At 36.2% G+C, this 16,962-nt stretch overlaps 1 protein-coding gene and 2 long non-coding RNA genes across 6 annotated transcripts in view; 1 reads left to right on the top strand and 2 right to left on the bottom strand.

Moving 5' to 3' along the window:
• Positions 1–2,862: 2,862 nt before the first annotated feature.
• LOC106093088 (uncharacterized) lies at positions 2,863–8,131 on the bottom strand. The gene is made up of 6 exons (XR_009398156.1): positions 6,859–8,131; positions 5,488–6,801; positions 3,709–5,431; positions 3,400–3,648; positions 3,179–3,269; positions 2,863–3,098 (listed from the first exon to the last, which is right to left on the bottom strand). It is a non-coding gene; the product is annotated as an uncharacterized LOC106093088 (long non-coding RNA).
• LOC106093094 (uncharacterized) overlaps positions 4,929–16,962 on the top strand; it is a 48,162-nt gene continuing 36,128 nt past the window's right edge. For both annotated transcript variants that reach the window (XR_001222293.2, XR_009398157.1), the window contains exons 1-2: positions 4,929–5,018; positions 5,132–5,265. This is a non-coding gene — a long non-coding RNA (uncharacterized LOC106093094). The remainder of the gene's footprint in view (positions 5,019–5,131; positions 5,266–16,962) is intronic.
• The window catches only part of LOC106093090 (protein trapped in endoderm-1), a 340,633-nt gene continuing 340,304 nt past the window's right edge, over positions 16,634–16,962 (bottom strand). For all 3 annotated transcript variants that reach the window (XM_059367918.1, XM_059367919.1, XM_059367920.1), the window contains exon 7: positions 16,634–16,873. In XM_059367918.1, coding sequence (XP_059223901.1) covers positions 16,708–16,873 — 166 coding nt within the window. In that variant the 3' untranslated portion in view covers positions 16,634–16,707. The remainder of the gene's footprint in view (positions 16,874–16,962) is intronic.

The raw sequence follows: 16,962 nt of genomic DNA, 5'->3' as shown, positions 1-16,962 counted from the left end.
AGAACCAATTTTTAGATAACAAGTTCTATTCGACGTAGTAGAAACCGTTTCATTAAATCCCGATGCCGCAACATTAATTGAGCTAGTAAGAAGCTTTAAACGAGATTGAAAACGCCCAGTCCGAAGCAGGATCAATCAATGCTCGCGCAGGATACGAAACACCATTGTGAACAACTTTGATCATAGCAGTTCCCAAAAGCACTGCTCGGTTCTGTGAATGTAATAGACCTATCAAGATACATAAGTAGTCGAAGTTGAAGGTTACGATTGTTCCATACAGGGTGAAGTTGTAGGTCGAAAACTAGGAACCAATTTGGACAAAGTTGTGAACGGAGAGGATGTCGAACTAGACTAGATTGAATTTGTCCGATGTAGAAAAGTGAATTGCCGCTGCCTACATATAGTACAATAGTATATACTATTATAATTTGTAATCTTCCACTAAATAATTCATACACAATCTGTAACGTTTAGTCAACGTGACTTAACGATCAGAAGAAGATAGCTCTCTAAACTCAGGCAAGTCGATATTTTATAATCCCGCTTATGGCAAACCACACAAGTAGATTGGGACGAAAATGGACGATTTTTGGTAGAAGATTTCGTAGAACGATCGAGAACCTTCTCTGTTTAAAAGTGTTTTAAATAAACAACAGATTTGAGGTCGTGAAGACACACCAAAGACCTTAGTCTTTCGGAAAGAAAGGCATCCAAATCTGCCCACGACTAAAGAGCAGTTTATCTCGAACGTTTTGTTCCAACAGTCTGTGTAATTTTTGGCAAACTCGGCAGACAAATAAAAACCAAGATCTGATCCAAATTAATCCCGAATAAGTCTCACTTAAAACAACCGGTATATCGAAAAGGTTCTTGAGTTAGTTATGATTCAAATACTCATGTTATCGTAGGTAAGCCTTCCACGCGAGCCCGAAACTACGATGTGTCAAAGAAAATTTCGAAACAATTTCCCTAGCCTTACTATTGGTCTTGCGCACCCAATGACATAAACGCTCAACATCTGTCAATCGGGAATTACTGACGTACACCGCATGAAGTAAGTCTCGAAAAGTGGACCATGTCAGGAAATAACCTTCAACTATGTCGGTGTCGCAAGGGCGCAACGAGAGACTGTGAACCATATCACTAGGAGGAGGATCGACCTACGTACCTACACTTCTGAAACCACTCGCGCACTAAGAAATTGAGCAAGTGTACAATAAGTTGTGGACAAACACTCCATAAAGATCTGATGCGAAACTTCGTGATGCTATCTGCGGAATTCAGCTTATCTCATCTGTCCGCAAATAGTTCAGACATTTATCAAACATCTCCTGCGTTTTCGCCCCACCTTATTTAGCTTATTCGCGCCAACTTCGAGACCAAAAACGTCCCACTTCTCATCCTTAATGCCACAAAAATGCGAGTTCAACTTCACAAGATCATTTGAGGCTCTGATAAAAAAGTCGAGAGGAGTCAATAGCATGTTGAACAAATCGCACGATTCCACAATTAAATCACATATCCGTAGGACAAACTACCTCCAAAACACTAAAAACCACGAAAGAATGTTTTATTCAATTATTACTATTCATCACCACTGGAAAGTTAAGCTCTTCCGACGAATTTCAAAAAATATAATCCCAAAAAATTCAAAAGAAATATAAAAAACCCGAAATAGGCAATAAATTTTCGAAAAAAAAAAACAACTAAAGCACTCATTGATATATGAGAAGTTTGTTTCTGGGATATATATGGTATACCAAATTGACGGTGTTGATCTCCCCTTTGAGTTGGTGTACGCACTTTTTTGAATGAAGTCCATTTATGACATCCAGTGTGGATTTAGTGTCCTGCTCTTCAGTTTTAGAATAGAAATCTGGAAGGATTGTTCTATGAAAAACAGTTCTGGGATATGTGTGGCACACCATATTAAAGGTATTGATCTCCCCCCTAATAAATGGTGTATGCACGTTTTTGAACGTATCAACGTTTGTTATACGAAAAACAATTCTGGGTTATAAAGCTGACTGACTGACTTGGTCCAAGTCCAAGGTGCAGTGTCTATCATTATCCAGAATATCTCTACCCAAAAAATTATAAAACAAAATAAAAAGGCAACAATTCTAAAAAAAAGTAATCTAACAATTGTTGTAAATAGCTGATTGTCATTGTTCGCTGGAATTAATATACATGTACATTTTAAATTTACGAAGTTTGACAATGTTGCTATCAACATGTTGAAATCATTTCGTAAAAAGAACTAAGTACTGCCCCCCCTTTAATTTGGTATACCCGCTTTTTTGAACGAAATCCATGTGTGGCTTCTATACTGAATTTTGTGCCCCCGTCGCGTGCGCCCTTTGATGCATATAAGCGCCCTTTATAGGATAATAGAGGACATGTGTCCCGCTCTCCAGTTTCGAAACAGAAAGCTGTCGCGTGCGCCTTTTGACGCATATAAGCGCCCTCTATAGGACAATAGAGAATATGGGTAAACCATGACCCCTGTATGAATGATATTACGACAGTTGATTTTGTGTTGTCATTTGGCCCATTAGAGGAAGTTCTGGCAGGGAAGTGCGTCATGATGGTATAAATGACAACACAGAGGCAACTAGCCGAGAAGGAAAATCTTTCTTTTTGGATTTTGACTGTGCAGCAAGCCGGAGGTGAGCAGGATTGAGCCAAGAAAACCAACCTGAGTAGCTGACAAAGTGTTAGTGCAATCGTGATTGTTGTATGAAAAGCAAAAAACAACACCGAGGGTTGTGTCAAGTCCTAATAAAAAAAAAAAAAACTTTTTATTGAGACTAAAGTGAATTGTATTAAAAAAGAGAAGACACTGGCCTTAAAAGCTACCTTAAAAACTATCCTTAAACACTACATTAAAAACTATCCTTAAAAACTACCTTAAAAGCTAATCCTAAAAAGTGGAAAAAAGTGAACTGAATTAAAAACAGTTATTGAGAACCAAATTACGAACTTATCCTAAACCAAAAAGAAGAACAAACTGAATTATTAACTTTTCCGCAGTTAATTCCATATGGATTTTCGACCAAGAAGATAACAAATGCCCTCCTTTAGGCGCATTTAACGGCCTGCAAAAAAAGATAATGAAATAAAAGAAAACTAATTTGGACTACTTATATTTTTTTTGTGATAGACGAAAAATACTTACCTTACCATTACAACATGCGGACGGACTTAGACGGACAGACAGAGTAAGCTGTCATTGGAGGCAGAACTAAGCATAATCAGCGGAAGGAGCCCTGGAATAAGAGGAGAGAAGACGCCATTAGAATCTCCTGAGGCTAGATATGTAGATTCATATATATAATTTTCGTTTTGCGTTTTTATATCTTTGTTGAGCACAATATATATACACATGAAATCACGTACACGGCAAATCAGAGTAGTTCAGGCTCAATTACGTTCCGACAGATGCAGCCACCTCAACTCCTACAGAGCAAGTATTGATGCCGACGTGCAAGATGTATGTCCCGATTGTAACCAGGGACCGCACGATACACGTCATATGTTTAACTGCCCAGCCAGACCCACTAGACTCAGACCCAGATCCCTGTGGATGCACCCCAACTTAGTCGTAGAGTTCCTGGGTCTTGACGCAAGATAGAACACAACAAACTGCTACAACAACAACACATGAAATCCATTAGAGTAAATTCATAAAGTTAAATTTGCTCCTACCTTTTTATAGGTTTATAACGTCCTGCTGTCTTTTAGTGAGATCATGTAGATCTTTGGCTAGAATGGGGTAGAAAAGGGCTAAGTGGAAGAGGTACGGGGCAACAGAAGTTAGCGTTGCTATAGTGGAGCTCCGACTCCAAAGGGAGGGCATAATCCTCGCCAGAACACCAGACGATAAGGCTTCATGCAGGTAGGTGTGGTGCTTCCTCTTTAAAGTTAGACGTTCTAGTTTAGTAGTTTCTTTTTCGGCCCACACACTTTTTATTTTTTTTTTCATATAGTCGGCGTTGACAAATTTTTTCACAGCTTGTGACTGTGTAATTGCATTCTTTCTTCTGTCAGTTATCAGCTGTTACTTTTAGCTTGCTTTAGAAAAAAAGTGTAAAAAAGAATATTTGATTAAAGTTCATTCTAAGTAATATTAAAAATGCATTTACTTTCTTTTAAAAAATCCGCAATTACTTTTTGGGCAACCCAATAGTTTATTCACAGCTTAATATTCTGGCGACAGTAGCTAAAAACTATTTATAATTTCCGTACATTCTGAATTTTTTGTATTAGTGTCACCCTGTATTACTGCCATCTTGCGAGTTACCACTGGTAACTTCACACAGCCCTTGGATGAAACGTCCTTTTCTCTATATGACATCTACATCAGCTGTGTTTTGTCGTTCTGTAGTTGTGTATTTATCTATATCGCTTACCGTTTAACACCAAACATTTTGTTGTGTATATTTTGTTTGCGAGATTTTAAGTTTTTAAAATTTATATACTGTGAATAATTTGCATTTCTTGAAACCTTCACTGTCATTCTCACTATCCTGCAGCAGTTTACACTCCACCAAACAACTTGTACTTCTTTTACTTTCTGTTGTGCTCTTTTTCCAAAAATATCAAATGTATTCGCAGCTCAATAACAAACGCACGTATCAATTTAACAGTGCTCAAAATTTAAGAATACATAGTCCACGAACCCTCCTTCCAGAAACCAATGGTTCCTGAATAAGAACAACGTCAAATCCTTCCGCCATCAGAAGGATCTTTAGTGCTGCCGAAGCGACCTTTCAATGGTGTAGATTTATCTGCACAAACCGGTTACCCTCGTCTTCTGAATCCGCCAGGAGTTCATCCTCACAAAATTCGTTCTATCTTGTCATGATTTTTCTTATGCATCCTGGGTAGTCGACTTTAGATTAATCGATTAAACGACTTCTTGTGTAAAAAAGTCGAAGTCGATTTTCAAATAATCGAAAAATCAATAATAAAGCTGCACAAAGATACAAGTTTTGCTTTGCTTTTGTTGCTGCTAGGTAAGAATTGTTTCCGATTTTTCTGAGATGGGTGCTTTATTCTAAAGTGCTACGATTCATTTGTCTTTTGTTTATTTTCTTTTTGTGTTAAATATATTTTTTAAACTGAATAGTTACTTCTACGAAAGGCAACATTTGGTAGTATTATTGCATGGTTGAATCAATTTGACGAACTTCGGCAGAGGTATTCAGATAATAATAATTCGTGCCATATCCAAGCAAAATTTTTTGGATCTCGTCCTTTTAAGTAAGTGTATGATTCATCTTAATAGTTTTATGGTTATGGAAGCTGAACTTTGGCACAATTGTATTTTTTATCCATTAACCGACTATGTTCGTGTATGGGCTGTATAATATTATATCTTTTCATTGCTCCCGTAAAGATTGGACTCCAGATTTGAAATCTTCAGTTCCTAGAAGGCGTATTAAATGTTCGACTTTGTTGCAAAATTTGTTTTAGTTTACTCACCTCAGTCTATATTTAGATGTAGCTACCATATAGATCGATATCTAAATTAAACATCTTAAGCCTATATAATGGGAATATGGTCTATATGGGTCCAACTTTAGGTGAAGGTCCCATACTAACGTACCCAAAACTTTTGAAATTTTTGCTTCGATACCCAAATTTTTGTTCCAATTTGTCTAAAATTTGGCAAGTGACATTTTCTGGGTATGGTAAAAGTATACTCCAATCTCAAGCGTCTCGCTTAATTAACAAAGTTTAATTTAAAGTTTAATCGCTCTATTCGCTGATTGTTCTTCACATGTAATGATTTTAAGAGTTCTTAGGACAGAATTTCTTCCATATTATTTCCCGCTGAAACGTGTTGTTGCAAGGCTTGCAAAGACTTTGAGTGTGTAATTTCTCTTGACTCACACATTAAATCATTTATTTTTACTCAGGCATTATGAAATCTTATCAAATAACTGCCATTTATTTATGTTCAAATTCGTTTACAAAAATACATCCTTTAAAATTATTCAGCAATACAAGGCCTGACTCAATTTCTTTAATGCGTACAGTTTTGTTTAAAGAACAATTATGAGCCATATTTGCTGTGTAGTTTGAGATACTATAATTACTTGTTAAATTTGTTATGTCTTTAATTATGTACAGAGTGACCCCATTTATCAGTTGCAACTTTTTTCTATTCCAAAGATGTCTTTGCAGTCAAGAACTTTTTTTTCAAAATTTGATTTTAATATGGTATTGTTTCTTTTGGTAGGGATTAAGATCAATTTTTTACAATAATTTTCCAGAGTTTTAGGGATTTCAATAACATAACTTATTAATTTGTCATTGCAAGATATTTTGGTTTCTGCAAAGTTAATGGCCTCTTCAGGATATGCAAACGAATTATTATCGTACAAAAATACTTTCTCTATTTTGATGATTTTTTCGTCCGATAAGATAAACATATTAACAATACTTGATTTCGACAATGTATAGCGTATATATATACGTATTTATATTGAGATTTTTAATTTTCTCTTTGATTATGTTTATTTTATAATTTTTTTTCAAAATTTATAGGGATTTTAAAATTTTTTGGTTATTTGCGATAGTTACGTTGTTAATCTGTTCAATAAATTTTCTATTGATAAATATTTGGTTTTTGAAGTTGCCATGGTCCGGATTTCCGGCAAGCCATTTCCATTTTCAACCTCGTCTTGATTTGATGTAATATTTTTAAAGAACCCGTTTTGTTCTTCCCGACTCCCTTCTCAATAATAACCACTTCCGAGAATTTCGGAAAAACCGCTGCAGATCGCAAAAAGCCTGGAAAAAATTTACGTTCTGTATCAAGTCAATTCCTAATATGATTTTCATCAACACCTCTTCCCGATACTGTCAAAACCGTAGAGTGCCTATCCTCCTTAACGATTTCTTCCTTTTACCGTTTCGACAACTTTGTCCCTAATCGCTTGTTGACATTTACAAAAATTTTCTCTCCGGGTTGGTATTGGATTTGCTTTTGGCCTCTTGCGTTTCTCATAATTGAAAGACGATGTTCGTTCGTAATCGTCGGGTCAAAAAGTAGTAGGTCTCCCAAAAAAATTCGATTGGTTTTCTGCCAGCAGAGGAGTGGATTGAATGATTTTACTTATGAACAGCATTTTCCAGTAACTCGTCGCAAGGCTTCCCAGGTCGATCACTCTACAAACACCTTATTACTTCGGCCGGTGTAGAGTGAAACCTCTCTGAAATCTTGTTTTGAATCGATAGTATGGTTCATATAATTTAATGTTTGAAGATTATTTCATGCAAACGTTGACCGTGACTGCAACCTCAAATGGTCCATCCGCTTAGTCCAACTTTGGCATACCTTTCAACATTTCGTGAACAAATAAATGCTTTAATGTTTTCTTCCAATGTGGCAATTGAAGCGGGCTTGTCTGTATAGACATAAGCTTTAACATAGCCAAAAAAAAAAAAAAAAAATAGTCTATAGACGTAAAATCACACGATCTAGGCGGCTAATTGTTATTATATTAAGAGTTTTACAACGAATAAAATTTTTTTTTGTACAATATGACAAATTTACAAAAGCAAACAAACTATTTTCTGTTTAAATTATTTAATGTTAAGTAGTATATTAGGTTGTTCATTCTCTTTTTTCAACAGCAAATGACCGGTCCCGTACGTGAAATAAAACGTTCACCGAAATCGCCTCTCAATAAGTCCATTGTTTCGCGTGCTGTGTGGCATGTGACACCGTCTTGTTGAAACCACATATCATGCAAGTCATTTCAGGCATAAAAAAGTTGGATATCATCTCACAATAGCGCTTACCATTAACAGTTACGTTACGACTCGCATCGTCTTTGAAGAAGTACGGTCCAATGACGCCTCCAGCCCATGAACCACACCAAACTGTGACTTTTCTGGATGCATTGGTAGCTCTTGCAATTCTTCTGGTTGATCTTCATTCCAAAATCGACAATTCTGCTTATTTACGTACCTATTAATCCAAAAATGAGCTTCGTCGCTGAACACAATGAACGGGTGATGAACTTTCTTAATTGAGCACGCATTTTGATAATAAAATTCAATAATTTGCAAGCGTTGTTCGTTTATAAGACGATTTATGGCTACATTATAAATCAAACTGAAGATGTTTGACAGCAGAACAAACCACGAAACGTGCGTGAGCTGTTTAAACCAGTATTACCAAAAAGATAATAGCTAAAAAATTACTTTTTATAGGGTGGAGCGGTGAATATTTAAATATTCAATTCATTCTCTGCGAATTGAGTGACTTATCAATAACAAATGTGATCGATCTAGGAACACCGAAATAGAAAATAATGTAGCCTAATGGTCTGCTAATTTTCTCTAGAATCGTCGTGAATTTGCCTATTGCAGTGAGCACTTTAGGTCTATCGGTAGAAAAAATGTCGATATAAACAGTATGTCGAGGGTAAGTCGGGGTATTGGGTTCGTATTTATTCACCTTCCCAATTTTGCATGACTGTAAATTATTTAAATTTTTCGTCATTGAGGATCGTCAACGATTCTCGCAGTGATTTATATGAGCTCTATTATGTGTCGTTATTATAATTTCTTCTTGGACATCGTCGGTAACATCCTCGACTATAATTTGAGTATACTTTATTTTATAATTTGTTAGATGTTCCAAGTATACAGACTGTATTTTCAACATGACCTTTTTTGGAGCCTTGACACAATTAATAACTAAAGGATTCAAAAATCTTGTTACTTTCGCACGATTAGTTCAGGACTATACTCAGGTTCGCTAATAATATCACGGTGGTACGGATTGGTCTTTTATCTCCATAACTATCAAATTTCTAAAGTGGTTAAGTGGTTCTTCCATGAATATATTAAGTTTTTGTCACTACTGTTATGAGTTTTTTTTTATTTATTTATTTAATGAATAACTACAAAACAAGATTAAATGTGATACTGGGTTGCCCAAAAAGTAATTGCGGATTTTTCATATAGTCGCCGTTGAGAAATTTTTTCACAGCTTGTGACTCTGTAATTGCATTCTTTCTTTTGTCAGTTATCAGCTGTTACTTTTAGCTTGCTTTAGAAAAAAGTTTAAAAAAAGTATATTTGATTAAAGTTCAAAACGCATTGCTGATGTTTTGGATATTGTGAAGAAGAGTATTCGAAAGACGTATGGTACTCGTATAAGAATGCCTTTCAGATACTAAGCTTCTTCTTCTTAAAGAGACAAGTTTTCTACCCCTTCCAGATCGGGCAAATTTGCTTATGCAAAATCTTCTCGAAAACTTTCGAGAGGTAACATAATATAGAAATCGGTTGGAAATCACTATTCGATTTAGGGATTGTCTTTGATCTTTTCCAAATAGTCGGATATGCACTGCAGATTAGAATTGAATTAAAGTGATGAGTAAAATTAGGTAGAAGGTAAGGAACTAAAATTCTAATGAATCTTGAGTCAATGTTATCAAGACCAATAGCATTTGACTTGACAGATCTAAGACAATATAAAACTTCGTCGTGCGATACACATCTAAACTCAAAACTGCAATCACCATTTTCCGGAAATTCAAAAAAGTTTCATTCATATATCACCATGGTAAGGGCAGATATTTGGTCATTGAGCGAATTATTAGAAGTTTTATACACAAAGAACATATCTAAAATGATATTAACAGTTGACGAAAAATGATTTGGGTTTCTAGAATTGGTAGGGAAGAGACCCAGTGCTTACATATTGTCCATCAATTTGTAATCTACAAGAATAAAGTCCCCAGCTATAATAAAATTCCAATGTTATGGTATCTAAGACCCTTATGAAATTGATTCAAATCTATTGTATTGTTTGGCCGGTATATACAACCAATCAAGATTATTTTCAAGTTAGGTACAAGCCAATCGAATATTTATTCCGTTTGATCCTCAGGATTAGATTTTAATCGGAATTTAGATTTTAACGTGCTCCTTACATACATGGCAACACCACCCCCACGACGTTCTCCATCAGATCTGAATACAGTATATCCCTCCAAGTTTACCAAGCTATCTGGTATTGTGTATAATGTGTAAACAAGTCTCTGTGAGACATATTATATCAATTTCCTCATTTTCGAATATATATTCATCAATCTTGATCACTTTAAGAATTTATGTGGCATATCCACCATATCCATATCAAACCATCTCTTTCTCTTGTTCAAATATGCAGTAGATTTCGAGTTACGTCTTTAGAATCTCTATCTACACTAATCATGTGTGTCATAGAGAGTAATAAATAGAAAAGAAATAACAGAAGCATCGCGTTTGAAAAAGAATATTCCTGCTTGTATTAACGAACAAACATAAATAATATAATTAAAGTTGTAAGAAGAAAAGGAAAAAATAACCTTCAGAATAATAAGTTGCTGAAAATACATAAAAAATCAGCAATGTTATTAACATTCGTATTGTAAGTCGAACTTCGAAATTCTGTATTCGGTATTTCTTCCGAATCACAAAAATTATCAATAATTTTAGGATGAAATGTGCCTATTGGGTCGTTACTATTGAAACGTTTAATGTAAACAAGTCCTCTAAATGCGTATGCAGACTTTATAAGACCTTTCTTCTTTAAGTGTATCGCATCCAGTACATACATAAAATAGATTCGTTACCTCATCCCATTTGTTTGCCAATCGAATGCAAAAGTTCAGTTGCCACAACCAATTGTGGAATTTAGCTTATTGACTTATTTTTGTTATTAGTACCAAAAATAGTACTGTATGGAAAAATTAAAAGAACAAACTATTGACATATTTTTTATTTAAGTATGTATGTATGTTTCTTTATTTGAAAAACCCCAAATGTAAATACGCAAGATCATAGATTTAAACACACATATTTTTTACAATAAACAGAAAAATATACATCTAAACCTTGGAACTATTGTAAGTAAATTGGCAACGCGAACATGGCGAAATAGGCATCACTGTCAATGACCTACAGCTGAACGATGCAGGTTTATCCATTGAAATTCTGACTTTTAAAACTTGTACGTAGTATAACTATTTAAGACCATACGAGACATTTACTTTTTCACCAATAAATACTGCCTAACTTAACACCGATTAGAAGTAACTTTAACGACATTCCGAAAGTAAATGACAATAACACATTCGGTTCGGAACCAATCAGTTAGTTCCAGTACTAACTAAAACAGAAATTTTATTGTATATGACTGAAATCGTAGTTGTGCTAACTCTTTGTTATGATACGTTAGGAATTTTCAAATAATAATTAGTTGATACAACAACTTTAGGCAAAAAAATATTTTTTATGCCAATGATTGATGATCATTTAATGCCAATGCCAATGATTGATAATCATTTAATGCTCTCAATAGTATCAATATTAAATTATCTACTGCACTAAGAAAATTATCGGTGCTGACAATTACAAATTATTTACCTTTATCATCAATTTGTACCTACATATAATCGATTTCCAACCAATAATTTCCTATAGGAACTTGTAATTTGAATTAAAGAGATTTTCGCTGATACAATATTGTGATGAAGATCTGAAGTCAATAGAATTCAATGATAACTTATTGTTGTGCATCTTTTTATAGCCAGAAACAGATTTTAAGAAAAAATTTTTGTCGTAGGGCGACATGAACTTTATTACGATTACGTTATCCGGTGAAAGGTGTTGTTTCTATTTTGCACTGCATATGTTGGCAAATACGTCGATTAAATTTTCCTCAGCTTGATAAGGAATTCCAATAACTCGTACATGCAACGTGTGCATTCTCTTGCCTTAAGATTTGGATTCTAATGTAATCTATTTCGGATTTGGTGTGGTTAATCTACCTAGAGATGTTTTCTAATTGGGATACGCGAGAGTTGACACCATTTAAATTGCTTCTTATCTCGGACAATTTCTCTTCGAATTCGCTTATGATGCGGGTTTTTCTGTCCTTGAGCATGGCTTATGATTGACATACCAATTTATCGCTTAACTTACATCAAGCATTTGTGTCATTCTGAAGGGAGAATACGTCGCTATCAACCATGATATTTGTCCGTGTAACATCGCAATCATCATCTTTGAAAAAAGTCACTAACATGTCAGGCGTCTTTATGCTCCGATTTTACAGGGTAATTCATTTTTGAAAAAAATTAAAAGATATTGCGTGTTTTTAGGTGTTAACGTAATTGGTGTTATCTATGTTATAACAATTTGTAATGTATTAACAGTTAATATGCGCTGTTTGTTGACGCTTGTCATTCACTCTCAGTGAAAATGTTCTCTATTATTTTGTTTACATTTGTAAATGTTGTTGTAACTTCACTTGGTTTCTTTTATTTGATAATTTTCTGCACAAATTACTTGCAATTAATTACCGAACAAACGTTTATACAGAGTGTTTTAGACACAGGCGATTTATTTTGTGTCACAGTGGTTTATAACGTAATTTGGAGAGTTTTTTTGAGCTTGAATAACACGTCTGCTCGCAACGAAATCTTCACTTAATGAGTTGCTTTTTATATTTCGGGTTTATAGAACACAAAAACAGTTATTAACCATCGATAATCGCTTTATTGATCCCCAATTCAATTAACCACTAAGATCTTTAACACTTTTGCATGCGTTTGAACCAATTGTCGAAGCACTTTTGCCAATCTAATTGAAGTGTCTCAAAAACATGCATTCTGAACGCATCAACCGCTTCTTCAGGTGTCGAAAAACGTAGACCTCTCATTTTATTTTTTACGTATGGGAATAAAAAGAAGTCATTCGGCGCCAAGGGAGGCCACCCTAGCGCAGAGGTTAGCATGTCCGCCTATGACGCTGAACGTCTGGGTTCGAATCCTGGCGAGACCATCAGAAAAAAATTTCGGCGGTGGTTTTCCCCTCCTTTCCTGGCAACATTTGTGAGGTACTATGCCATGTGAAACTTCTCTCCAAAGAAGTGTGGCACTGCGGCACGCCGTTCGGACTCGGCTTTTAAAAGAATGCCCCTTATCATTGAGCTTAAACTTGAATCGGACTGCACTCATTGATATGTGAGAAGTTTGCCCCTGTTCCTTAGTGGAATGTTCATGGGCATTGCATTGCATTGCATTCGGCGCTAAGTCAGTCGGCGGATGACTCATCAAATCGATGTTTTGAGTGCTCAAAATTGCAGTTGAGCTCTCATTGTAGTGGTGAAGAGTGGTACGTTTTCGGTGGTTGGTTTTTCTGATATCAACTGGCAAACAAATGGTTGTGTACCACTCAGAATTGACAGTTCTGCATTATTCTAGTGGTACGATTGCGACATGTCCAGTTTTTCCGAAAAAAACAGGCGATCATTTGCTTGGAATGCTTTGTGCGGAGTAACTTTTGTTGGATTTTGCACATGTTGAAACACCCATACAGGCGAATGGTGTTTACTTTCGGCCTCATACGAGTAAATCCACTATTCATCACCTGTCACGATGTCATAGAGGTGTTTCGAAGCACCGCGATCGTATTTCTGGAGCATTTCTTTCGACCAATCGACACGAGCCTTTTTTTGTTTTGAGCGATTGAGAAATTGTTCAAAGTACCTCAAAAATGTCAATCTTTACGATAAAGCTGTCGGTTGGCAGATTGCAATTAATTTGTACATTGGGAAGTCTGGATAGCGCATCTGCAACGACGAGAGCAAACGTCAATGATTGATGGTCCGTGAAAATGGTTGATTGTCCGTGAAAACTTGAGAGCGCAGATGATAGCTTACATTTTCCTTTTGTTGGTAAAGTATTTCTTCCTAGCCTGGCTCCAATTCCGTGAAAGAAATCATATTAGTCTACCTCCTTGCCCCAGGACGTACTTAGAGGCATCAGTTGTTAGTTCGAAAGGTTCGTCGTAGTCAGGGTAGTGAAGAGCTACTCCATCGGATACCAAACAGTTTTTGAGTTGTCTAACGCTTTAATTTTGTTCCGGTGTTAATTGCAAATGCTAATTTTCTTTGATTGGTTCCTTGGTGTTTTCCCCAGATCATCTCTCATCATTGGAATCAATGTTTTATATCATCATCCAAGGTCCGTTGGAATATGGCCGAGGCATTTCTTATCCCGAATGCGAGTCTAAATCAGGTTCCTCGGTGGTCCGTGTTCCATAATTGATTCAAATTCGTCATGCTGATGGACAATATCCTCCGTCTTGAAAATTCTATGGCTGATTACTCGGTTGATGTGTGTTGCCTGAGAATTTTTTTTCGATACTAATTTCTGTGCTCCTGAGTATTGCGCCCTATTCCTATAGTCCACCTGTCTTGTCCGAAGTGATTGGTCAACGTCCATGCGATCTGGTGATTTCGGTGGTAGGTGTTGCCGAGTATCAGTAGGCCCATTCTTGTAGGATGTCCGCCAATAAGGTGTATGATTCTGCTGTCTGCAGGGTTGGTGCGCCGTTGTTAAACTGTTGTCCCGTCTGGGGCTAATTGCTATTGGCATATGTCAGCTCGGGGTAGAAAGAAATATTTCGTGAAGTTTGCAGAGTGTGTCTAACACTACGATTCCTATCATCTACTGTCTGCATCTTGTGATTTAGGTTCGTTAACTTCAAACACGTATGAAGTGCCTGCGGTAGGCTAGTGGGGTAGTAGCTCTAACTAGGCTCGACAATTCCCCGTACAAAAATATCACGGGCATTCCCTGCAGGATTTCGTAATAATCTTCAACGATTCCTAACCTGCCTCCAGGCAGTGAATTTTGTCTAGAATCAACGACAAATATTTTAAAACGCTTTTGTAATATTTTGTTACGGGAACATTTTTCTGAATCAAAATGGACATTTGGTATTTCAGGATGGATATGTCCCTCTTATCCGAATAATGTAGAAGTAGGCACTTACGAATTTCTTGCCACTTCAGAGCAGTCCTGTAAGCCTCAAGTACTGCATCTGCCTCACCCACAATTTTTTGTCCAATGACGTTTCCCATCCTTTCTCTTGTACTGGGCGTACAAATTTAGAATTTTCGCCGTGAACTGGATTCTCCGGGCATACCGGAAAATTCTCTTAACGACTTTAATATGTCTGGGATCTTTTCAGAATCTTTTAAATCCGCGGAGACATTAATTGTCTCTTCCCTAATCTTGGCGGATCCCTCCGGTTGTAGAAATGACCTAATGATCACTTGGAATTCATATTTCTGTGTATTCGTGAGTGCTGAGGAAGAGGTGCGCGGGTCTGTGTAGAGGGTAGGAAAGATTAGCGAAAGAACTCCAGGTGTCAACGGACATTGTAATCAATGTTTCAATTATATCGTCGGTGTCAGGCATTTTCACTCCGATCAAATTAGACCGATTCGAAATTTAATAACGACATATACCTCTTACACAATAACACTCCGTTTGAATTCAACTGATTTAATAATTTAAACTTAAGAATTCAATTAATTAAATTTAATAATCTTAACTTAATAATTCTTACACAATGAGTACAAAATATTTAATGTCAATGATGATTGTCGTTATGTTGATCGCTGTCTGACTGTTATTTGGCCGCTTACTGTCCGTCCGTTGTTTGGTTAATGTTGCTGTAGCTTGGCCACTCAGCCTGCTGATATAGCCGAATGTCATTCCCTTTGTCGATGAGAAATATGATCCGTGAGTTGAAGGCTATCCAACGTATTGACTGTTGGTTGCTGCGTGAGAAATTGCGATGTCAGCTAAATACCGCTGGGCGAGTTGCAGTTTCTTGGGATCTGTTGAGTCAGGGCGAATGACGAAACGGTTGGGTTGCACAGTGGTCTGATTGGTCTATGGAGTTATTTTCCAAACACACTCAGTTTCAACTTGTTAAATCCTAAGGACACAACTCCTTCAGACTTGTTGAAATGCGGGAGACAGCCGGAGAGTACAAATACTGCAGATTTTCGGTCGCCATCATCATATTATATTCCCTTAGTATGGATTCAGGATCTGAGGGAATCCTCGGTATCCAAGCGTTTACCGTAGATCGAGAAGGGATATCTTCCTTCTTGACTAAATACAGTGCTGTGCATGGCCAGATTTCATCAATCTTTCATAGGACGGAACAATACATTTCAATTGAGCGTAGATCCCTGAAAGCAATAAATTTTTACCAGCCCTGATATCATCCCGTTTCGTCACAAACTGGTGAAAGTTTTCGGATCATTCGCACCAAGCCTCTTAATAAAGATGAGAGCGATATTAGTCGTTTGCTGGAAAGTGAAGCCTGGCGACATGCTATGGCCTGATACCACCACTACTACTGTTGGGTCATTTGGATTCCATTCTAGGCATACTCCCGAGCTCTAGATCTGCTACTTCACTAAATACAGACGCAGATCACAAGCCGCCTAATAGATATCACTATCGTAGCTATCCTTGAGTGACAAAAAATTTTACGAAAAATAACTACCTATATAACTATAATAACTTCAAACAACAATGTTTATAACAAAAAAAATTAGATAGGGCGAAATAATGTTTTTATACTTTTCTCTTGTTAAATTTGGTTTTTTCAGCCTCTAAACTTCATAGCATTCACAATAAATTTTAAATTCATTTGAATTTGTAAGCAATGGGGTAAAAAGCCGCGGATTATAATCGAAACCATTATAATCGAAACTGTTGACCTGTATTATTTAAAACAAACTACGCCATTTATCTATTCTCAGCTTGATGATCATGTATTTTAATATTTTATTGTTTTTATTCACTGTCTAAATAAAATTAATTACAGTGAATGGTTCTCACATCCTTTAAAATCGTGATGCGTTGTCCCATTATTTGGTGGTGAACTGCGAACTGTATGACAAAACTCCTTTGAGTTTCTACTTGCCAACGTGGATATCGGTTTCTCCCAAAATTTTATACTGCCAAGAAACTTCATATAGGCAATTCTGAAAAGGAAAGTGTATGTTAGTGTCGTTACATATACATACATATAAACATTTTAAAAGAAAAGCAACATATTAAAATTTTCTCACGA

Source organism: Stomoxys calcitrans, chromosome 4 (assembly GCF_963082655.1).
Source record: "Stomoxys calcitrans chromosome 4, idStoCalc2.1, whole genome shotgun sequence".
NCBI classification, from domain to species: Eukaryota; Metazoa; Arthropoda; class Insecta; order Diptera; family Muscidae; genus Stomoxys; species Stomoxys calcitrans.
This window is presented reverse-complemented; position numbering and strand designations above follow the sequence as displayed.